The following is a 25,365-nucleotide window of genomic DNA, read 5'->3' on the forward strand; positions in this document are numbered from 1 at the left end:
ATTCATTTTTAAATAACGTTAAGGGTTTGAAATCACTAATGTGCTGTCTCTGGCCAAATTATTAGACGTACTATAAGATTCTATGCAAAAAATTTAATTATCAGGTTATACTATACAGTTTACGCAACTGAAAAACTCTCTTGTTTACGCTCGTTTATCAATTGGTTAAATTAGGCGATATATAATATAAATTCAACGATTAGATAAATTAGACGATATATTATATAAATACAGAATATTTATTATACCAGGTATTATGTTAGTATATTATAATAATTAGACCAAATTATTAGACGTTCTGTAGTTCTCTAATAATGACATGTTTTGCACGAGTTTATAGGCAACACTTTTATATTTAAACACACATGTAATGGTTTTTTATTCAGGAGATTTTTTTATATACTTTCTATTTGTATTTATTTTTAACGTTTTGCATTACAGTGTTAAGTAATTGATACACGAACGTAAACAAGTGCAAATCTGTTTCAGTCGCGTAAAGACAATAAAGCTGTAAATTATCACCTGATAATTAATATTTTACATAGAACAATAACTTACATCCCTACAATTATCATTTTACATAAAGCAAAGTAGTTGTCGAAATATTAATTTATACTTCTTTTTAATTTCCAATGTAAAATTTTTATCCACTTAACGATTTAATTTTTGAACAAGAGTTAGCTTCAAATGATACATTAAAATCAATTAATATATGGCTGGAGCAATGGCAAAATTACAGTACTATCATAACCAGCTAATTCACCAGATCTTAATCCAGATGAAAATTTATGGGGGATGGTAATAAAAGAACTAAAAGAAATAATAAAAAAACTACAAGCTTTTACAAAAAAAGCTGAGCTAGAGAAAAATTATTTGTGATGCCACAATAGGTATATATTTCCTAACTTTTAATTTTTTAAATTTATTCTTTTAATCATTCTTAATCGAATTTTAATTAAATGAAACCAATTTTTTATTATATTTTATAAAATGCTAATATAAATATTTTATTCTTTTCTTAACATTCAGTGTAACGGCTGAATTTTTATTCCAATAGATATGTAAAACTCGTTAATTCACTGTAAAGGCTAAATCAAAAAGAAAATCTATTTATAACTCCTTATTCTTAAATTTCTCACAGTCAATATTGATTACAGAGTTTTGGTTTTGTTTTCTGTTATTTATCGTTCCATAAATCGTCAACCTTCGATCTCTTCCCATGCTCCTAACCGACAGTTGGGAACAATTCACTTAACTTTTATTTTTGAAATATAGATGTTCGGACTTTGGGGATTAGGCGTCTCAGTCGGAACCGTTGAATTCAGATCTTTACAGAAATTCTTGAAGTTTAGAGATTGATTCTCTCAATCATTTTGAGGTACTTTACTTTGAGAGAGTTTCTTTACATCATTATTTCTAAGTATGCTGGGTTACCGTTTGGCCTTGATCATGATTCCTTCATGATGATACTACATTACCTACCAATAAGTATTTGGACGCGTGTGATTGAAATGAAAAATAAACTTTATTCATAATCAATAGTTGGCAGAGTCTCCACGAGAGGCAATTACCGCGTGAACCCTCCGGTCCTTGCGTGACGGTATTTTCTTGGAGAGGACATGCAAGTTCCTTCACCGATTTTGGACGGGTAGTACACCCCTTAATTCGACGATCCTGTTTTCTTTATTTCTTGTTCATTTTGCGCAAACCTTCGTCATCTGTAAGTCTGATTAAAAAAATTCTTCTAGTCTCTCCGTCAATGTTCGTAATACCTGACATCATATTGGCACTCAAACATCGGTCTTCATGTACAATTTCGTAATTTTTTTTTTTAATGTTTTACTTAATTCTTGAAGTCACAGATCGACCAGAACGTTCTCATCTTCAGCAACCTCCCGACCTTCTGAAAATTATTCACAGAATTTAAAAAATTGACCATCCTTTCCAAACACCTTCTTTAACAATTTAAAACAATCATTTAAAGTATTTTTTTTTTTTTTAATTTTGCAAGGAATGTCCAAATATTGCGCTTCTCAACTTTTAAGCATATCATAATTATGGCACTTCGACAGAACAACGTATGTTTGATTCATGCACAATAACATACATGAAAGAAAATGGCGCTTTCAGCACGACGTCAAATATCTATCTATCTATCTATCTATCTATCTATCTATCTATCTATCTATATATATATATATATATATATATATATATATATATATATATATATATATATATATATATATATATATATATATATACAGGGTGATTCTAAAAAGATGGGAGAAATTTCAGGAAGTGATAGTACGCACCCAGACAAACAATTTTTATCAAAGAATGCATGGTCGAAAACAAAACGCAAAGGTGCTGGCGCATTTGGAAAGTTTTTTCATGCAAAGGAGAAAGCTCCTCTCCTATTACAAGTTACTGTGCTACGTCATTTGTCGCCAAGCTTTCGGTCGCTGCAGGGAAAGTTCGCCTACCTTTTCTTCGCCGTTGTACCAGCATAGCCGCTGCCGGCCTCTATTTTGAACACTTATTGTAGTCACATGCCATTAAATTTGCTTTTATAACTTAACTTCATCGTTCTTTGTGTGTTTTTGCCTCATATAAGAACATAAACTTTGACGCCCTCTAGCGGTTTTGGGTTTTGTTTTCGACCATGCATTCTTTGATAAAAATTGTTTGCTTGGGTGTGTACTATCACTTCCTAAAATTTTTCCCATCTTTTTAGAATTACCCTGTATATATATATATATATATATATATATATATATATATATATATATATATATATATATATATATATATATATATATATATATATATATATATATATATATATATAAAGATATAAGAAAATTGTAAACTTTATGCTGCAATAGAAATAATGAAAGGAAATCTAGAAATTAATAAATTATACTACAAGTCTGTAATGCTAAAAAATTCTTTCTGCCATCCTTAGAAACAATAATAATAATAAAATTAAAAAAAACTACCGACAGTAACGCCCCAAAATAAACAAATACTAAAAAGAGAAAAACTAAAGAAGTCGGGCAAAAAGAGAGAAGAAAGAAAAAAAAAAGGGAGGGATAGCTTCCGAGAAAGGATGCGGAATCTCTATATTTAATTAGGGGAAGATGACCTGCGGCTCATTCTATGCGGTTGACCTATCCCAGCAAATTCCAGTGGTTTTGTCCAATCAACGAATATGAGAGAGAGAGTGGAGTTGCGAACTCATGAGAAATCGGGGCCCTGAATATTTGTTCATTGTGCGTTAATGCAACACAATACAAGGATTGGGTATTATATCTGCATTAGGGCACTGTTTGAGGACGAGAACGTGAGTCAAATATTTGACGTTTATAGTCGGTTTGCCGTGCCATAAAGGAAGGCAATTAGAGATATTGAATTGGTTACCCTTCAAAGCCTCCCCTAAAAGATAAATTCCTCTAAAATGGAAATCGAGATTGGAGAGGACATTTAAGACGAAACACGTCGTTTTCATTCAAGTGAGAACAACTTTAGAGAGAAGGCGACTCGTTGTTGATCACACAAACAATGTTTTAAAATGTTTGGATCATTCGTGTCCTGAATTATGAATATTTGATGTTCATTTAAAACCCCGTACACAAAAAGTTTTACTTTATAAGAAAATGGAAGAAAAAAAATTTTCTGTTTGCTCAATATCATGGCTATGACGTTTGTTTTTATCGATTTCTTGTAAAAGAGATGAAGCTGCTTATCTTTAATTTATTGCTTAAGACAGGAAAATTCTCTATTAAAGTACGGAAATTACAAATTAAGAATTTAACTTTCTTTCTCTCTTTAAAAAAATTTTAAAATAAATTTATATTTTTTACACGCTTAAAGACTAATTTTACTTAAAATTATATATATATATATATATATATATATATATATATATATATATATATATATATATATATATATATATATATATATATATATATATATATATATATATATATATATATATATATATATATATATATATATATATATATATATATATATATATATATATATATATATATATATATATATATATATATATATATATATATATATATATATATATATATATATATATATATATATATATATATATATATATATAATCTTAATTAATTATCAGGTGATACTATACAGCTTTATTGTTTTTACACTACTGAAACCGGTTTGCACTTGTTTGCATTCGTGAACCAATCGGTTAAATTAGACGATGTAATATATAAATTCGACGATTGGATAAATTAGATGGTGTGTTATATAAGTATAAATTATTTATTATATCAGGTATAATATTATTATATTGTAATAATTAGATCAAATTATTACACGCACTGCAGTATTTCAATAATGACATGTTTTGCTCGAGTTTATATGCAATACTTTTATATTTAAACATGTATGTAGTGGGGTTTTATTCAGGAGATTTTTAACATATTTCCTATTTGTATTCATTTTATACTTATTGCATTACAATGTTAACCAATTGATACACGAACAAGTGTAAACCGGTTTCAGTCTCGTAAAAACCAATAAGGCTGTATAGTATCACCTGATAATTAAGATTTTACATAGAATCTTACATTGCGTCGAATAATTTGGTGGTCAGGGACTATATATATATGGGTCATTCTCACGAAAACTGTCATTTTTCAGTTCATAAAATCCCAAAAAAGTAAAGTGAATAAAAAGCTCTGAAACTTTTTATATTAATAGAAATATGTAGTGGCATTATAAAGAAAGTATATATCCTATAAATTATACTTAATATTTAAATTAATTAATTTTTTAAATAATTAATTTATAATTAATTAATTTATAATAATTAATAATTCATTAATTAATTTATAATAATTAATAATTCATTAATTAATTTAATAAATGAATTAATTAATTTAATAAATTAATTTATTAATTTTTTAATTTATTTTTCAAATTAATTAATAAGTAAATTAATTATTTTCACTATTTAAAGTGAGGGAATGACACTAATAGTGAGGGAATGATATTTTATTTTAATACATGTTTTTATCTAAGTTACATCTACCTAAAGTTTGAAAATGATAACATACTAAGTATATCTATTATTTATTATAATTTAGTCTTATATATTTAATAGTTTTTACAGGTTTGGGAAATAAAATTGGCTGTCACGATTGAACAAAAAAAAATTTGATAATATACTCATCTTGAATCATTCCCTCACTTCAGCGTCATTCCCTCACTTCATACACTAGTGAGGGAATGACGAATTCAATAAAATTTAAAAATAACAGTTAGGCCTAATTAATTTCGGAAGTCAATCACATACAATTATATTCATACAAGAAAGCAACAAATAATTATCCACTTTCTCGATGAAGTTGTATTTTATTTTACTCTAAAAAATGACATGAGGGAATGACAAATGTAAAACATTTTACCTGGTTTGATTCATTCAAATTCATTCCACAGCAAAGCTTCTTTAAGTTGAAAATGGAAACATCTGCAATTTTGTTCTATGATGCCAGTTGTTAACTTCTGAAGTTTTTATTAAAATATTTTTGGATTGCAGGTGATAAGAACATTGTTGTGAGGGAATGACGCGAAGCACTGGAGACAAAGTTTAAAATAGTGCTGTGTTAATATTTTTATCAGAAATTAAATATAAAATTGATTTTCTGAATTCTATATTTCAGTATTCTGAAATAAAAAACACGAATTTGTAAAAAAAAAAATTTATTTCAGAAACAATTTTTTTCTTTTTTTAAATCAGCAGTGGGGACAAGTGAGAGAATGACATATTGGTATATTTTAATTACCTAAAATAAATAAAAAATAAAAATTGATAATTTTATTTTTATTCTTTTGTTAGCATGCATTCCGAAGGACACTTTCCCTGAAATTTTTTTTTTCGTAAGCTGTAAAACAAACATAAAATATACTGCGGACATGAAAATGACTGTTTTTGTGAGAATGACCCATATATATATATATATATATATATATATATATATATATATATATATATATATATATATATATATATATATATATATATATATGTAATGTTAAAACAATTATATATTAAATATAATCCTTAAATAGAGCATTTATCCAACGCGCAAACATTTAAAAACCTTTCCCACAAGAAAGTAATAATATTGATCTAATTATCTCAAAAAATGTGATGATGTGGCTTTAGCAGCTTGGGAAATTGATCAGTCCCACGCTACTGAGACCCATTAACATTTAAATATATTGTCCAGAAAGATATAAAAACCCTCTTTCCAAGGTTAAATGTGCTATTCTCTACCTATCCACCAGCATGTAAGGTTGTCATTCTGGGGCTCTGGCCCTTACTTTAATAAAATTATATTATGATTCCTGTATTTTCCTGTATCTTTTTCAAGAAGCACCGGCCACACTACGAACTTACAATGTTTAGGCTTTCAAAGCGTAACAGATAAGTCGGCAGTGATAGTTTCCTGTCGCGAAAAATTATTATTGAAAACTGAAAATGATATTTAATTTAATAATGGAATACATCTTTTGATAATCGACTTTCGCTTCTTAAATGATTCGTAACCTTGGATTAGAAATTCGAATGCGTGGATGTGGTAAAGATGAACGAGGACTGTTATTTCTCTCTTTGTTTTGTCTTCTTCACGCTTTAATCACCGATTAGAACTTTATTTTAATGACTTTGGAATTAAGAAACAGAAAAATTAAACGAATGTCTGATTCTGAAGAAAAACAGGTGGAAGCACCAGCACGCGTTAATATTTCTCCGTGTGAGGATAAAAATAATTTCCCCAACTGGATCAAGTATTTCAATAAAAAATGTGAAATCCTACATTTGGAAAAAAGCTGGAAAATAAATAACATATCTGAATACCTGAAAAAAGACTTATTTACCTTCTACGTAAATGAATGCATAGAAATTGAAGAATAGACCTACTCCCCAGCATCGGAACAGAATGGAGCAGCCAAGGCAGTGGATTCCCCAAAATCAGTACAGAATGCAGCAGCCAAGGTTTGTGAATTCTTTTAATCGCTATGGAGTACCTCAGCATGATTCCCAGCCTCCGCAGCCCAGCAATAACAACAGCTGTCCATCAAATGACTATTTATGTGTGACATCGCGAGTGAACAATAAGAATTTACTAACTATAATGGACACAGGATCCAACATCATTATAATTCCGAAACATTTTATAGGACAATCAAAAAAACATTTGAACTCTACTAGGATTTTAATTTCGCAATTTCAAGGAAATATCAAAGGAAACCTCCAAAAGGTAAGTGTTAAAATAGGAAACATTACAAAAGTAATAACATGCGCCTTTATAGACACCCCTCATTCTGTAACTCAATTTCCTCCTGCTTATTTAATGTATGGAAAATTACCTTGTGATTCTCTTGTAAATCAAAATATTTATCCTCCAGTTGATGAAGCAAGAAAAATAGCTGTTCAAAATACCCAAGAGTTTTTTAAGAAAACCAAAATTCGTTATGACACTCATTTTTTGGAACCTAATTTTAAAGTTAATGATTTAGTAATTTACGAAGAATTTCATTATCCTAACACAAGGAAATTAAGTTCACCATATTCTGGTCCATACAAAATTTTAAAGAAATTATCTGAGGTGTCATTTGAAATTGATAAACCTAATTTTCTCACTAAGAAAGAATCAGAAATAGTACATGTAAACAAATTAAGGTAATTGTATCCAAGTCAACAGTTTCAATTGTATGTAAAAAATTCACAATAGCTTTTCAATGCTGGTAGTTTCATATGTTTTTCATTTTTATTTTCTGCCCCTATTTTTGGAGTCCCGTTATTTTTTTTTAATGCATCTATGTCTGAATTTTTTTATTACATGATGGTTGAGAGTTACTTCGGAAAATTTAGGTAAATTTCCTAAATTTTATTTTTTCAAATGAAATATATAGAAATGGTTTTTTGAACCGTGGGACTCCTCACATAGAATGTTTCTTTACTGATGTTTTCTCCTCAATTAAGGATCAAGCATGAGTAAACAAACTTAAAACCCTATTTTTTTCCGTCTAGTTGGGAATATTTTACCCAACTTAGACCATCAATTGTTTTCAATGGATAACGCTTATATTTTTATTATTTTGGAATAAAGCATATCATTTTCTACAAAGATTTATAATGCACTTTGTATGTAAATTTTTATGCTATCGAAGAATTTAATTATCATGTGGAAAAGTAAACATTTTAAATTAGATTACTTATATTATTTGTATTATTTTATTTGTATTGTTTCTTCAAGTGTATCTCATATGTTGTGAATAATTCTACACAATATTTGTGAAAATACATAATTACTAATGAGAAAGTAAGAAAAACTGTGTAAATGATAAGTGAATTTAAATGACTTCATGAATAATAATTGTTTCGAAAATGAAACAATGATGATTGAGAACATTAACTTTTTTTTCTTCTTAAATGGATGAATAACTTAATAAATTTAGGCCTGAACAATGGATCCAGTTTATTTCAAGAGAAGAACTTTTCAAAAGTTGTGAAAGTTTGGTTTGATTTATTTTTATTTTAGATATGTCATGGTATTTTTTGTTTTAGATATTCTAGAGTTGTTTTGATATTTTTTATTCTTTTCAACAGGAAAAGGAAAAATGTACATAATCATTATTATAAAGTTATTAATTATTGTTATTCAAAGTTATGCAGAAATATTTAGTTACTTTTATATAAATGTTATTGTTGTAATACTTTACTTATAAATGTATAATATTGGACAATATACCAAAAATAATAAATTTTAATTTGAAATCGCGTGAAGGGGGAAGTTCTGACCAATAGGCTAGCATATTGATCAGACCTTTCTTCAGAGGGGGGGAATATTATGTAATGTTAAAACAATTATATATTAAATATAATCCTTAAATAGAGCATTTATCCAACGCGCAAACATTTAAAAACCTTTCCCACAAGAAAGTAATAATATTGATCTAATTATCTCAAAAAATGTGATGATGTGGCTTTAGCAGCTTGGGAAATTGATCAGTCCCACGCTACTGAGACCCATTAACATTTAAATATATTGTCCAGAAAGATATAAAAACCCTCTTTCCAAGGTTAAATGTGCTATTCTCTACCTATCCACCAGCATGTAAGGTTGTCATTCTGGGGCTCTGGCCCTTACTTTAATAAAATTATATTATGATTCCTGTATTTTCCTGTATCTTTTTCAAGAAGCACCGGCCACACTACGAACTTACAATGTTTAGGCTTTCAAAGCGTAACAGATATATATATATATAGTGTTTCTTAAATGAATATTAAAAAACAACAGTTTTTTTACGAGGTTCCCGTCACGGTTGCTGTAAGTTTATAACAGTAGTTTTAAATTGTAGTTAAATTACTCAGATGATAATAAAATATACAGACAGATCAATTTATAAAAAGATTAAACGAAGATTTATAATTTCTAGGCACAAATATCTTTGCTGTGTTTCTGAAATATCTTATAGTAGGAGGTTATCGTCGAAAATAATGTGACGATACCACAATTACATTACCCATCCCTTATGTATCATTCATTATTGTAGACGAATATCCATATCATCGACGAAAGGCAACCAAAAAAGAAAAAAAATTCCAAAGAAGGAAAGAGAAATCCCCTAACGCCCCATATCTGCACTCAATCTTGTCATTTCACTGTGGACATCATGAGATAAACGGGGGTTGCACATCTTGCTACAAGGGTTCGGAGCTTAAGAAGAGGATTTGTACTTATCGAAGCAAGAGGCAACAAATTGTGACTGTGGGTGGGAAGACATTTTTCTTCTTCCGCATCTTTTGATCTAGGCGCTTTGAATTTGACTAACAACCCATAAAGAATTGTTCTAAATTCGAAGCAAAATGTTCTTGAAGTGTTGCAGATCAATCTACTCAATGAACGCTGTTTCACAACACGAAAGCGCAAATGATTATTTTTATTTATTTGCAGTGAAACAACAAATTTAAAACTCACGATCGGTGCTTAACTAAATTGGTTATTACTTAAATAGTAAATCCAAACTATCAATAATAGGACAGATTTTTTTTAAAAATTCATTTTGCTTTTTTGTGCTTTTTTCTGGTGCTTGTTTAACGATCTCTGAATTTATGATTTGTAATTTAATACGAATACTAACACGTATGTAATAAAACGTATATTTTATATTGAATTTGAATGTTAACACTAAGATTGAAAAGGATTATTAAAGACAGGAAAATTTTATTAATTTCTATTATTCCTACTTATGTTGTTCTAAAATGCGTGTTAGTCCCGCAGTGGAATAATAGTAAACCAGTACCAGTAAATAGTTACCAGTAGAACAACAAAATCAAGCATCACTGGCTGAGGTCAGTAAGCGAGTGGGTGACCACTTGAATCAGTCTGGGGAGGGACCGAGGGTGAGCGGTATGGTTCCTCGTTAAACTGTTCTATCGTAAAGTGCTCGACTTCGTGTAGATCGTCAGGCAACCAAACTGGAGGGGCTATCTCCTCTAAAGAGGATTGAAGTTGTGAAGGCAAGTCCTCGTATCCTCCTCAGGGATGTTTTCCAGACCGTCGCCAATAGCCCATTGTGAAGCTCTAGTGCTACGTAAACAAAATGCATACCATACTTATCTAAAATGCTTGTCCTAAATATTATAAGAATTTAAAAGTATAGTGTTTGTTAGTGCTTCCTAAAATGTGAACTTTTTTCGCCAGAAGTTTAGAAAATTAAGAATTTGTTATCGAGAGAACGGAAGTTGGCTTTCTTTTCTCGATAACGCTCGGTACAAATGAAATGCCTGTGTTACCCATGAAAGTGCACCAGACTCAAAACGAGGTTATAAAATGGAAGAGGAAAAGTACTCTATATTCTCTGGACTTAAGCACTCCAGGGCTGTTTTTTATTCTCCATCAATTCTTCATTATTCTGTTGAATGTTACAGAGGAAATGTTTTATAGAATATTCATTGAAGCGAAATAAATTTTATAAAAGAAGATAAATAAAATTGCGTGCAAGAAAAAGATAAACTATCCTGTAAAATCTCCAAGATTCAGTTTTTCACAATTATTTTACTATGTTTCGAATTGTTAACTTATTACTTAGAGGCTACATTCAAGCATGAGAAGTCACAAAAGCATAATTATTAAAACTCTAAAAGAAAAAGCATTTTTTTATTTGTGCAGAACATGAAATCTTCATTATTCTAATGAATGTTTATAGATGAAATATTTCATAGAATATCCAATCAAAAAAAAATTATAAAATTAAGTAAATAAAATTACGTGCAAGAAAATTATAATCTTAAAAAAAGCTTTGCTGAAACTCGATCTGTGTTTAATCCTTTGAGTACAATTTACATTTTATGAATTTATATCTTTTTGAAAACCACTAAACAATACGATTTAACTTATTTTCAATTAATTTTATTCTAAGAAAATTCTTAATGTGTCGTCTATTCTAGTTAAATACTGTCCATTGTTGAATTAATGGTTATTAAACGAGAGTATTTTAAATGAACCTTTCTGCAACCTCTTGAGAGAGAGAGTCAATCTAATTAAATTACGCCGAACAGTCCTTTAAGCCTAATTCCATTTGCAAAAGAGAATTTCACAGAAATGCACATTTATTTAAGAGTATTCTCGAAATTCCACTCATGTTTATTTGAATCCAAAAATACATTTTTAAAAAATAAAGACTTGATAAAATAATCTGTAATATTTGGTTTTAAGCCTCTCGCTGCGTATTTTTCGTAAATTCAAAATAAATTCAAAAACTAAGTAGTTTCTTTGTTGCAAATTTCAAATCAACATACAAAATATACAATTGTTTTTGCAAAAATTCTCTTTTTTCTATTTAGAATTAGATCATAAGAAATGTTGTCGGAAAATTGAAGTAGCAATCATGTAATCTTGACGATTGAATAGACTCGACGATATATTATATATATGTAGAATATTTAATATACCAGGTATTACATTAGTATATTATAATAATTAGACCAAATTATTAGACGTACTGCGGTTTTTTAATAATGACATGTTTTGCACTTTGTAGGCAATACTTTTATATTTAAACACACATGTAATGGGATTTTATTCAGGATATTTTTTATATACTTACTATTTGTATTTATTTTTAACGTATTACATTACAATGTTAAGCATTACAATGTTAATGAAACCGGTTTGCACTTGTTTACGTTAGTGCATCAATTGGTTAAATTAGTCGATATATAATATAAATTTGACGGTAGGATAAATTAGACGATATATTATATAAATATAGAACATTTATTATACCAAACATTATATTAGTATATAATAATAATTAGACAAAATGATTAGACGCACTGTAGTTTTTTAATAATCACATGTTTTGCAGGAGTTTATAGGCAATACTTTTATATTTAAACACACATGTAATGGGATTTTATTCAGGATATTTTTTATATACTTACTATTTGTATTTATTTTTAACGTAGTCCCGCAGTGGACTGATCGTTAAGACACGGTTCCCAGCAGATCACCGAAGTCAAGCATTACTGGCTACGGTCAGTGTGCGGGTAGGTGACCACTTGGATCAGTCTGCTTAGGGACCGAGGGTGTGCGATATTTTATTTTATTTTATAACCGTCGGTGAACAGCCGACCCAATTTCATGGGTTTACGACTACTTAAGTTCAACTCCGTAGCCTTGTAATTTTGAACCAATCCAGAAGACAAGGAAACTCCTGGATCAGTACCCCCAGAGGTATTGATTTGTTGTGGGAACATGGAGGACTTTGAGACTCGACAGATTTAACGTGCATCAGTCACCATTTACTACACGGGGAGTCTTCGGCCGGCGAGGATCGAACCCACGACCTCTTGGATATGGGCCCAGCGCCCTACCGACCAGGCTATCCCGGCCTAGGGTGTGCGATATTGGTCCTCGTTAAACTGTGCTACCGTAAAGTGCTCGACTTCGCGCGCAGGTCGTCGGGCTACCGAAGCGGGGGTGCCATCCCCTCCGCAGAGGATCAAAATTGTGATGGCATGTCTTCGGATCATCCTCCGGGATGCTTCCCAGACCGTCGCCAATAGCCCATTGTGCAGCTCTAGTGTGACGTAAATTAACAACATTATTTTTAACGTATTGCATTACATTGTTAAACAATTGGTACATCAACGTAAAAATATGCAAACCGATTTGAGCCTCGTAAAAACAGTAAAGCTATATAGTATCACCTCATTATTAGGATTTTATATAAAATCTTATAGTGCGTCTAATAATTTGGCCAGGGACCGTAATTGCATTAAACATTTTATCATGTAGGCATTTAGAATTTTATATAAATTTCAACGAAAAGGAATTGGGGAAATTTATTTTCTTCGATTTCATTTTTTATATTAAAATGAAATGAAATTATAACAAATTGGATTACAACTAATTCACCAAACTACTTTTGAATACTACAATATTTATGGAATCATATTAAATTTAAATAATTGTATTTTTTTTTTATTAAGAAAGGTAAATGTATTAATACATTGTCTTATAGAAGTCAATTTCATTGAGAGATACATGAAATAATTTCTTTTACCTTAAATTTGAACGACTGCTTTACACTTATATCCCACTTTGTGTTTAAGATATGCATTTGCTTAGATTTAAACTTTATAAAAAGCTTTTTTTTTTAAGTATTTCCAAGTTTTTATTTTCATCTTTAAGAAAATAACTTAAATAATAAAAGGATATTACTTAAATAAATTATCAAATTAATTTTTTGAGAAGTTTAAATTACAATTATTTAACAGAATAAGTTATTCGCAATGTTAATTCCTTTTTGGAGAAACACAGTCTATAAAATGTCTCCTAACTTTAATTTTTTTAGCATTTTTTGTAGAAATAGGATCGATAAATAAAAGAGTCTGGACCGTAAAATACAAATTCAGTGTTTAACCCTTTGTTGTCGCCATATTTTATGAGCGCGTGAATCCATTTTTGGCTCAAAGCCGAGAGGACAATACAAGAGTCAATGGACGTTTTCATTTGGTTGCCAACTTTTTCCACCATTTTAAACAAACATGATTTCTCCTATCTTTACTTTGATTAAAAGAGTTGCATTCAGAATAAGTCATATGACCCTTACGTAATAATATTTCTGTATATCACATACATAGAGAAAAACATTCTGGTAAAATAACCGTACTGTATGGTAATGGCATTTCTGGTTGAAAAAAACATAATGCTGGTATTGAAAACAATATTATACTGAATTAAAACTATTTGCTAATTTTTCCACTTATAAGTTAATGGTTTACTGGAAAATTCTTGCTTTTAAAATTATATTTCTTATTACTTCACATTCAGAAAAAAATACAAAACTAGTAACTAAATATAATCGAAAAAAATAGTTTTTATGTTTCGTATAACGAAACAATTATTTAGGTCTATTTAATATCTTTTCTAAAATGGCTGTAGAAATTTCGAACTTAAACGATTTTTATGATGCCGCATACTGTCGTATCAATTATTGATGACACAGATTCCCTTATATATATATATATAAAAGCTTATATATATAAAAGCTTATTATATATATATAAGTTTTTTTTATATATTGTACGAGATAGTTTTGTAAGGTGGTTTATGAAGGCTGCTAATAAAATTTTAAAATGTCAAATCATTATCTTTCGCTTTTATTCAAAAATAAAATATCAAAAATGGCGGAAACAACAAGAATTTTAAACATATTCGTTGCGAGAAAATTGATAACAATTTTCTACATTACTGCTGATTTTTAAAAAAATAATAATACAACACAAATATAAACAAACATAAGTTATTCTCTTTCTCGAAACCCTTTTTCAGTGAAATTTGAATTAGTTTAAAGCAAATACTGGAAGAAAATTTTAAATGTCATTGCTTTTTTATTTTTTTTTATTTGCAATTTAGATCGCAATGAAAATGTATTCATCATTCCTTTGTTTAGTCTATTTTGTTTACATATGACGCGGAATGTTTTAAAAAAATTAAACTTAGAAAATTTAGGAATGCTCTTTGAATTTTCACTAAAACAATCCACCTGTTTAATTTTCGGATTATTAAATCCTTTCACTTTGTCGAAAGATATTGCAATTTATTTTGTGCACGCTATCCTTTTGTGGATAAAAACACATCAGAGACTGTTATTTCATCAAGTATATAAGTGTTGCACAACAGAAGGTTACCTAAACGCTATCTAAAATGAATTTCCTTTTTAAACTAAAATTAAAGAGGAAGATTAATAAAATTATTTACTCGAAATATTACCTAAGAGATAGTAAAATTATTAAAATATATTACCTGAGACATAATAAATCTACCTGAGAGATTAATGAAATTAATTATTCAGGATTTCTATATGTCTAACTTTCAATTCGAGTTCCTATCCTTTCCTTAAAAGAATGAAGTTTATGCCTGTTTAGGTAGAGGGGGTGCGATTGTTCTTGTTTTCCAGTGGCGCTATCTATGACCAAGAATTCGACTTCTGTCACCATTCTGTGTTCATCGACCATACGTCACACCCGTTTATAGGGTGGACCCATTCATACATCCATTCATTCATCCACCGTTCATAATTTTGATCTGAATCAGAGAACGATCGACCTCCAATCCAGTACCCCCAGAGGTATTGATTTGTTATGGGAACATGGAGGACTTTTGCAACTCGACAGATTAAACGTGCATCAGTCACTTTACTACACAGGGAGTCTTCGGGCGGCGGGGTTCGAACCCACGAACTCTCGGACATGGGCCCAACACCCTACTGCCCAGGCTATCCCGGCCCGGCCATGAAGTTTCAAATACTAAAAAGAAAATTTTAAATATCAAAATGCAAACACATTATTGGCGGGGAACTTCCCTATTGAAAAATACTAAGTTCTCTTGTTGTAATTTTTTTTTCTCATTCTGATATTCTGTAATTTTTTTTTCATTCTGATATTCTGATATTTTCAGTATTTGAAAGTTCTTTTCTAGGTTTGTCTGAACTCATTTTTTCTATACTACAAATTTCAATCTACTTATAGGGGTGAAAGAAAATTGGCGATAAAAATTTTATCAATTTTTATAGCGTCTTCCAATATACTTTTCGTCCTTTAATACTCATACTTCGAACAAATGCTTTGCCGAATATTTCTAAATCTGTAGTTTACAATTTACTGTTGCATTTTTTTCAGGTATAATATTAGAAAATTTAATCCCTGTGAAATGTTAACACGTTCTATTGGCGATAATGTTAAGAAACATATAGTTCTTCATGAATTGAAGAAAAATCTAACTCACATGTTTCAATAAAAGTTTTTTTCTCTATTATACTTTCAACATTTCAATTTTAATGTATATATAAATACATTTTTTTATATACAATTTCAGAGCGACAGAATGCGGGAGGACCCTGGTTCTCAGAGGGAGCTGTGAATCTGACAGTTGCCGAAGGAAGGACGGCTACACTTCCATGCGTGGTAGAAAATATTGGTAACTACAAAGTAAGTACTTTTAGTTTCCAAATCCATTTAGAGACGGGTACTATAATCCAATGTTTTTGAACATAATATATTTCGATAGACGATACCTGCCTCATAGAAAATGTTCTCCGAGAAAATCAGTAAGACCGGATTCTCCATGGGTAAGATAAAAGCCGGAGTTCCACCTATTTGCGTCAAATCAGGCCATCAGACAAGAAACATGACCGAAACTTAATGATAAATAAGTAAATAAAATTAAAAATCATAGCATCCGACTGGACAACAGATTAGACTAAATAGTTGACATTAGCATTCTGGTGAGCAAGAAGAGCATCAAGGTAACAAATGTAAGATTGCCCAAAGAATTCAATAAACTAGCTACCAAGCTCCAAAATATAGCTATTTACACAAACCTGCCATGTCTTGACACACAAACCATTGCTTTCTTGAGCCTCAAACCTGTCATGTCTTGATACACAATACAAGTCTTTTCTTGAGCGTCAAACCTGTCATTTCTTGAGACACAAACCATTCTTTTCTTGAGTCTCAAATCTGTCATGTCTTGATACACAATACCAGTCTTTTCTTGCACCTCAAACCTGTCATGTCTTGACACACAAACCAGTCTTTTCTTGAGATTCAAACCTGTCATGTCTTGATGCACAATACCAGTCTTTTCTTCAGCCTCAAACCTGTCATGTCTTGATGCATAACACCAGTCTTTTCTTGAACCTCAAACCTGTCATGTCTTGACACACAAACCAGTCTTTTCTTGAGATTCAAACCTGTCATGTCTTGATACATAATACCAGTCTTTTCTTGAGCCTCAAACTTGTCATGTCTTGATACACAATACCAGTCTTTTCTGGAGCCTGAAACCTGTCATGTCTTGATACACAATACTAGTCTTTTCATGAGCCTCGAACCTGTCATGTCTTGAGACACGAACCTGTCTTTTCTTAGTCTTCCCGCTGCATGAACTCATCACTTAATCGCACAATTGGTTATGCTGTAACAAACACTTGCCAATTATCGACTATTTAGCATTACTATTGTTGGTTTGGTAAAATACCGCGATACTTACCAATTATTGAAATAAAACTTTTTTTAATCAATCCTTATAATTTGATGAGGAATTTATTATTCAATTTTGAGACTTCTACAATTATTTGAAATTGTGTTACTTCGCATTCTTGTCAGTTAGAATGATTATCCATATTTAACACAATAGTTACAAAATATCAAAATGATACTGCTTTAATTTTTCCCTTTTAGTCTGGTGAGTCACACTTTCGTCCAAAATAATTTCCGTTTCAGTACTTACCATTCCATTTTCTACTTCAACATGATTATTTTTCCTGAATAACGTCATAATAGCAATTAAATGTCCTGCACGAAACATAACTCAAATCATATGATATCTAAAAATGAAACCTATAAAATGTCAATATTCTAAAAGTTGAGCAGTTTATTTCGAACTAACATATTAACGTTAAAATTTTTTGAATATGATGCTTACCCAAGTCAAAATTTTTGATAGTTTTCCATTGATGTACCAATATAATCTTGATAGTAACCTACATAAGTAACCATCATCTCAATATAGGAATTCGGACTGATTTGTGATGGTTCAACATAAGAATAGCAACTTGTTTTGATGGTTTGTTCACGTTGAATCACCACAAATTTCCATCATAGAATCTTAGAAACCAAATGTTGGAATGATCATAAACCAACATTGTCCAAATGTAGGAATTCGGACTGATTTGTGATGGTCCAACATAAGAATAGCAACTTGTTTTGATGGTTTGTTCACGTTGAATCACCACAAATTTTCATCATAGAATCTTAGAAACCAAATGTTAGAATGATCATGAACCAACATTGTCCAAATGTAGGAATTCGGACTGATTTGTGATGGTTCAACATAAGAATAGCAACTTGTTTTGATGGTTTGTTCACGTTGAATCACCACAAATTTCCATCATAGAATCTTAGAAACCAAATGTTAGAATGATCATGAACCAACATTGTCCAAATGTAGGAATTCGGACTGATTTGTGATGGTCCAACATAAGAATAGCAACTTGTTTTGATGGTTTGTTCACGTTGAATCACCACAAATTTCCATCACAGACTCTTAGAAACCAAATGTTGGAATTAACATGAACCAACATTGTCCAAATGTAGGAATTCGGACTGATTTGTGATAGTCCAACATAAGAATAGCAACTTGTTTTGATGGTTTGTTCACGTTGAATCACCACAAATTTCCATCATAGAATCTTAGAAACCAAATGTTGGAATGATCATAAACCAACATTGTCCAAATGTAGGAATTCGGACTGATTTGTGATGGTCCAACATAAGAATAGCAACTTGTTTTGATGGTTTGTTCAGGTTGAATCACCACAAATTTTCATCATAGAATCTTAGAAACCAAATGTTAGAATGATCATGAACCAACATTGTCCAAATGTAGGAATTCGGACTGATTTGTGATGGTTCAACATAAGAATAGCAACTTGTTTTGATGGTTTGTTCACGTTGAATCACCACAAATTTCCATCATAGAATCTTAGAAACCAAATGTTGGAATGATCATAAACCAACATTGTCCAAATGTAGGAATTCGGACTGATTTGTGATGGTCCAACATAAGAATAGCAACTTGTTTTGATGGTTTGTTCACGTTGAATCACCACAAATTTCCATCATAGAATCTTAGAAACCAAATGTTAGAATGATCATGAACCAACATTGTCCAAATGTTGGAATTCGGACTGATTTGTGATGGTCCAACATAAGAATAGCAACTTGTTTTGATGGTTTGTTCACGTTGAATCACCACAAATTTCCATCACAGACTCTTAGAAACCAAATGTTGGAATTAACATGAACCAACATTGTCCAAATGTAGGAATTCGGACTGATTTGTGATGGTCCAACATAAGAATAGCAACTTGTTTTGATGTTTTGTTCACGTTGAATCACCACAAATTTCCATCACAGACTCTTAGAAACCAAATGTTGGAATGATCATGAACCAACATTGTCCAAATGTAGGAATTCGGACTGATTTGTGATGGTCCAACATAAGAATAGCAACTTGTTTTGATGGTTTGTTCACGTTGAATCACCACAAATTTCCATCATAGAATCTTAGAAACCAAATGTTAGAATGATCATGAACCAACATTGTCCAAATGTAGGAATTCGGACTGATTTGTGATGGTCCAACATAAGAATAGTAACTTGTTTTGATGGTTTGTTCACGTTGAATCACCACAAATTTCCATCGTAGTTTCTTAGAAACCAAATGTTGGAATGATCATGAACCACCATCGTCCCAATGTAGGAATTCGGACTGATTTATGATGGTCTAACATAAAAAAACTAAATTTTTTGATGGTATATTGCTAAGAATCAACAAGAATTCCCACTAAACCATCATGGAATGCATAGTTGCAACCATCATGAACCTTCACGAATCATCATTGATTGTTGGTTCATGAGAGTCAAACTTCTCTTGATGGTTAACCATCACAGTATTAAAGTATCGTTTTCGATCATAGAACGATGTAAGTTTGTTGGCATATCAAAAATCATGAATGCATAATGGAAAATGTTGGATGATGGTGGCCATCTAATGATATTGGATCATCATGAATCGCGCTGAAAACAACATAAACCATCAAAAATTTTTGATGGGACTGTCGAGAATTTTTACTTGAGTAACAATTGGTCATGTTATCCTTTTAAAAATTCGTAAACACTGTAGTCGTCTTTTCAAAGCTTGATTTTTGATGAACTGCATTACAAATAGGAGAAAAATAACAAATAAAAAAAAAGTTGAAACTCATAAAAAATTAAATAATTTTGGAATCGGAATCAAACTAAAAACAGAAAATACTAAGTAGTGTGAAATTTTAATGAATAAAAAAAAGAAATAAACCAAAGAAACTTTAGTAACTGCATTACAAGTAGGAGAAAAATAACAAATAAAAAAAAAAGTTGAAACTCATAAAAAATTAAATAATTTTGGAATCGGAATCAAACTAAAAACAGAAAATACTAAGTAGTGTAAAATTTTAATGAATAAAAAAACGAAATAAACCAAAGAAACTTTAGTAACCAAATTTTATGATAAATAAGTAACTGATTGCAATCGAACAGCTTAGTGAAAGAACATGTTTGCAAAATTCTGCTTCAGAATGTATAGAAACAAAAGGATGCTATTTGCAAATCGGGACTATTCAAGAAAACCATGCAACATAAATATTTATCAGAATGAAATGACTTTTAAAAACATAAAAAATAAAGAAATTGTGATCACCGAGAGGCGATCACTCCTTACCTATTGGCAAAATGGTTGTTGTCTAAATTTTTATTTAAAGGAATTGTGAATAAAAGAGAATAAGTTTAGGCCTTGGCATCGTTTATTTTCCTTGCTTCAATTCTAACCTTTGGGACAGTGTCGATCAGTTTGGGACCCTCTTTATTTGTCATATTCACCTGAATTAGTATTGAAAACGATCCAGTTTGAACTGTAAGTCACAATTTCTAATTCTTAATTGAAATAATAAAAACAAAAATATCGTTCAAATACTGAAATTCTTTTTTATTCACAGCTCAAGAAGTATTTATGGGATCTCTCTGGTCCCATATCTCAAAAATAAACTCACCCACTTAATGCATAACAAAATTAAAAGCGGAAAAAAGTATTCTGAAAAAAATTACAAAACAGCTGCAGTAGCCATAGCAACGCATGCAATGACGGCGCATACGCACTGTTTACTATCACTATTGAACTCTATTGTAAAGTGTGATGACGTTCAAGTAAGATTCCCTCGCCATCAAACCCTAAACAATACCCATTTTGCCAATGGCTAATAATATCATTTAAATTTCACGGTCAATCCAAACTCAAAATTCGTGCTCAATTTTTGGAATATTGGCATGTGGCACTCTTGCAAAGTCTTAATATCGTGTGATTTCTGTTTTTGTCAGCTTGTGTGGATCCACAAAGACAGGCACATCTTACTGACTCTGCATGATCAGGTGATCACGCGGAATCCCCGCATCTCCATTAATCACAACAATTTCAGAACCTGGTGGTTGGAGATCAGGGACGTCAAGTTGGAGGACAGTGGGCAGTACATGTGCCAGATCAACACTGCCCCCATGATAAGTCAGACTCGCTACTTAGAAGTGGTTGGTATGTATTCAGTTTACACTCCTCAGAAATTTTAATTTAAAGAAGCATATTACTTCTCAAGAATAGATTACAATTGTACTTGTTTAACTTTTTATGCAGAACTTATAATCTATAAATTTGAACAAGTATATGGATGTGCAAACTTTTATTTTTTACATTTGTACCAATACCGCCTCGTTAATTGTATATTAACAATTTTAAGCCATTTCTTAAGTGCGATTTTGTTTTTAATTCCAAAATGAGGGTCATCTAATAGTGAATGCTTAATATAATATATATGTTACTTTGAATGACCGAAATTGGTGGTTGTTGACTTTCCCCGGTGAATGTTGACAATCACATAGTCGCTTTGGTAAATGTCCGAAATATGCACTTGGTCTAGCTAAGTGCCACTATCTGGTATACTTTTGCTCGGTATGCCCTACATCAATGTTTTTTTCAGATCAAGTGCCACTGCCTAGTATGCATGTAACCGGTACTCCGAGCACTGATGTTTCTCCGAATCTATCCTCTGCAGATATTAAAATATTGAATATAATAATATCAAGGAATAAATTTTTAAAAAAATAGTGCGTGGAGTCCCTCCACGCGGAAGAAGTTAAACTTCGCAACCTGCGACGTTAATTGTAGAAGAATCAGCAGTCGTAGAAGGATCACTAGTTCTATTCAACGACTCTTTTTCCTGCTCGCTTCCGTGCTCTGTAATCACGGTAATATTGTGCATTTTTCCCTCTTGAACCAGTGGAAGTGCTTGTGGTTGCCTTATCGTCTCACCCTGGAAAATGTTTTTGTATTAATAATGTATGTGAATGCGTCATAATGTAATTTCAAAAGAGAAAACCTAACAATCAATTGATATTCACAAGAGACGTACTTTGACATAACCTTATAAATCCGTCGCATTGTCTGTGGGATTGTTTTCACTCATTTTTTACAATTGTTATCCACTAAATTTGAAAATAAAAAATTCTACCCTATTAAATTCAAAACAAACTAAAAAGATATTTATGGAAAAACAATACTTTTATGACTTTTATTATTTTTATACTTGTGAGAACTAAAACAATATGGAAATGAATGAGGGAAAACTGGATCCTACAACGTGATTTCCCGGTCAATAAAAATGTAGCGTTAAACGTTTAACGCAACCTTGTTGGAAGTCGCATAAGAAGTATAACTTCAATAATTAGTATTAAATCGTATATGAGAAATATTTCGGGGACATTTTTCAAAGCGACTATGACTGTTGACATTCACCGATGAAAGTCGACATTGTCTTGACATTCTTGACATTATTCACGGTAACTTATACATTTCAACTTTCTCTTTAATTTATATATTTTTGAAGCTTAATTTTGTAAAAAAACAGCCCGATATTCCTTTTTAAAAATTGTAATTCAAAATAAAATTAAATATTAAATTTAAATAAATTATTTATAACATTATTGTAGTCATTGCGCACTTAAAATGTATCAAATGTATGTTATGTATCAAATATCTATTCCATAAATAATGAAAACCTATTGCGTGTCAGATAATCAGTTTTGCTATGAGCATGTGCTGACTGGTAAGTGGACTGTTTTTCATGAAGTCTTTTTGTATCACCTTCAGCAAAGTGTGGTGTGATCCCGTAATCAATAACAGGTGTCTTATCCAACCCATTAGTGAATAAAGCATTAAGCTGATTAACCTTAAGTATGTATGAGTCGGCCAATCAGCGAGAGATATTATCCCGAACAGCATCATTAATTCCGATGCTCTCTCTCTCTCTCTTTCTCGTGTTTCCTCTACTGGAAATATTCCGAAAACTTGACATTTGTATTTTCATTCGTCATTTCACGTGCAAGTAACCTAAGTTGATGCCTCAATCAACCAAACTTTCAGCCAATTTTTTTCGAAATTACACAACTAATTAATTTAATTTATTTAAAGATGCAACACTGCTTTATTTTCCAGTTTTCGTTAACAACCAAATATATTCTGCTTCAAATAATTTTTGTTTTTCTTATTCACGTCTGACAAATCTAGAGAAAAGAAACCTGTTTTTGTGCCCACGAAACTTTTACTTCAAAATAATAGAATAAGGGAATACAGCAGAAATGGGTAAAAATTATAGAAGGATTATAAACTTTTCACATGCATTTATAATCAAGAAAAAAAATTTTTAAAAACTACATTTTCTGGTTTTTTAGTATGCGTTTTTCTACATTTTTGTCTAGACTACGTTTTTCTAAAAAAAAATAGTATTAGTTTTTAAAGCAAAAAAAAAAAAGACGTAGAGAGCAGCATTTTCAAAAAACCTTCGGGAAGATATATAACAGTATTAGAAGTTTATTTACTTAAATGATGCCCTCAACATTCGTTAAGATTTGATATGCTTTTCAAACGTATAAAAATGAAAATATTTTTTTAAAATTCAAAACATTTGAAAGGAGAATGGAATTTTTACATGCCCCGAGAATCTTGGGCTACATAATTTTTTTCAAAAGCAATGTAATTATATTTGATAGTTACCCATGACCAGAAATATTATCGTATCGGCGCATCTCTACTATGAAACTCGTGCGTATTTGAACCGGTACTTTTGTTTACTTAAACAATCTTAATTTTATATTTTCTGATAATTATTGATCTAACACTACATTAAATAGGCTCAATCAAAGCAGCTTTATCATAAATTCAGCTTCTCACCTGGAGAGTCAAGGCCTGGTTTCTTAGGACATGTCGGCGTTACACAACGTCAGCTGGAAATCAGCGCTAACACCTTATTGGTCAGTTTGTCAGCTAGACAGCATACGTCATCGAACGCTCAGCTTGAACAACGACTGACGCCCGAATCAACTGTTGTCGGATTACAACGTAGCGTTAACGACAGAAGCAATGGCGAACAACAGCCAACAGAGCATTGAAATCAGCCAAGATTTTGATTTTAACATTAAACAATGCTTCTTCTTCTTCTTCATTTAGCTAAGCTATAATGTGTTTTTTCTTGGACAAAATCATGATTTGTTCTCTAAATCACCAGTTGACGATAACAAAATCAATACAAATTCGAAATAAATACTTGTTTACGTTATTAACGCATGCGCAATGCGAGATATTGTCTGAGTTGGACCGACTGCTGACATTGAACTGACTAGGGCCTGGTTTGTTAGGACAGGTTGGCGTCAGCGGGACGTTACGGGACGTTAACGTCCCGCTGACGCCCAGATAAGGAGCTTGTCCTAAGAAACCAGACCTTCAGTCGCTAAATCATTCAATTGCGATAATGCAGATGAGCCAGAATACTTTCTGAGAATTTGTCTAGTGTAAATTGAGTGAATATGTAAGAAATGTTGCAGCAAAAGTTGATAGGCATTTTTTTCTTCTTGTTTTACAGTGCCTCCATCTATTGTCGAACTTAACACGAGTTCAGATCTGAATGTGAGAGAGGGTGCCGATGTCAATCTTCAATGTCAAGCATCCGGATCACCAAAACCAATCATCAAATGGCGAAGAGAAGAGGAGAAAGACATCATACTGGGACCAAAACGAGGTATTCCCTCCCCACCTTCCTTATTGTAAACTCTATTTTAAAAAATTAATTCAAGCACTACGTATGTAGGAA

The 25,365-nt window shown here is 31.1% G+C and overlaps 1 protein-coding gene across 1 annotated transcript in view; it reads left to right on the forward strand.

Annotated features, from left to right (window-relative positions):
- The window catches only part of LOC107453928 (neurotrimin), a 98,996-nt gene that overhangs the window by 43,164 nt on the left and 30,467 nt on the right, over positions 1-25,365 (forward strand). Inside the window, exons 2-4 of the mRNA XM_043043863.3 lie at positions 16,449-16,561; positions 21,551-21,758; positions 25,138-25,293. Of these exons, the coding sequence (XP_042899797.1) occupies positions 16,449-16,561; positions 21,551-21,758; positions 25,138-25,293 (477 nt within the window). The remainder of the gene's footprint in view (positions 1-16,448; positions 16,562-21,550; positions 21,759-25,137; positions 25,294-25,365) is intronic.

The sequence above is a fragment of the Parasteatoda tepidariorum genome, chromosome 10, assembly GCF_982258835.1.
Source record: "Parasteatoda tepidariorum strain Cologne lab strain chromosome 10, Ptep-v5.0, whole genome shotgun sequence".
NCBI classification, from domain to species: domain Eukaryota; kingdom Metazoa; phylum Arthropoda; class Arachnida; order Araneae; family Theridiidae; genus Parasteatoda; species Parasteatoda tepidariorum.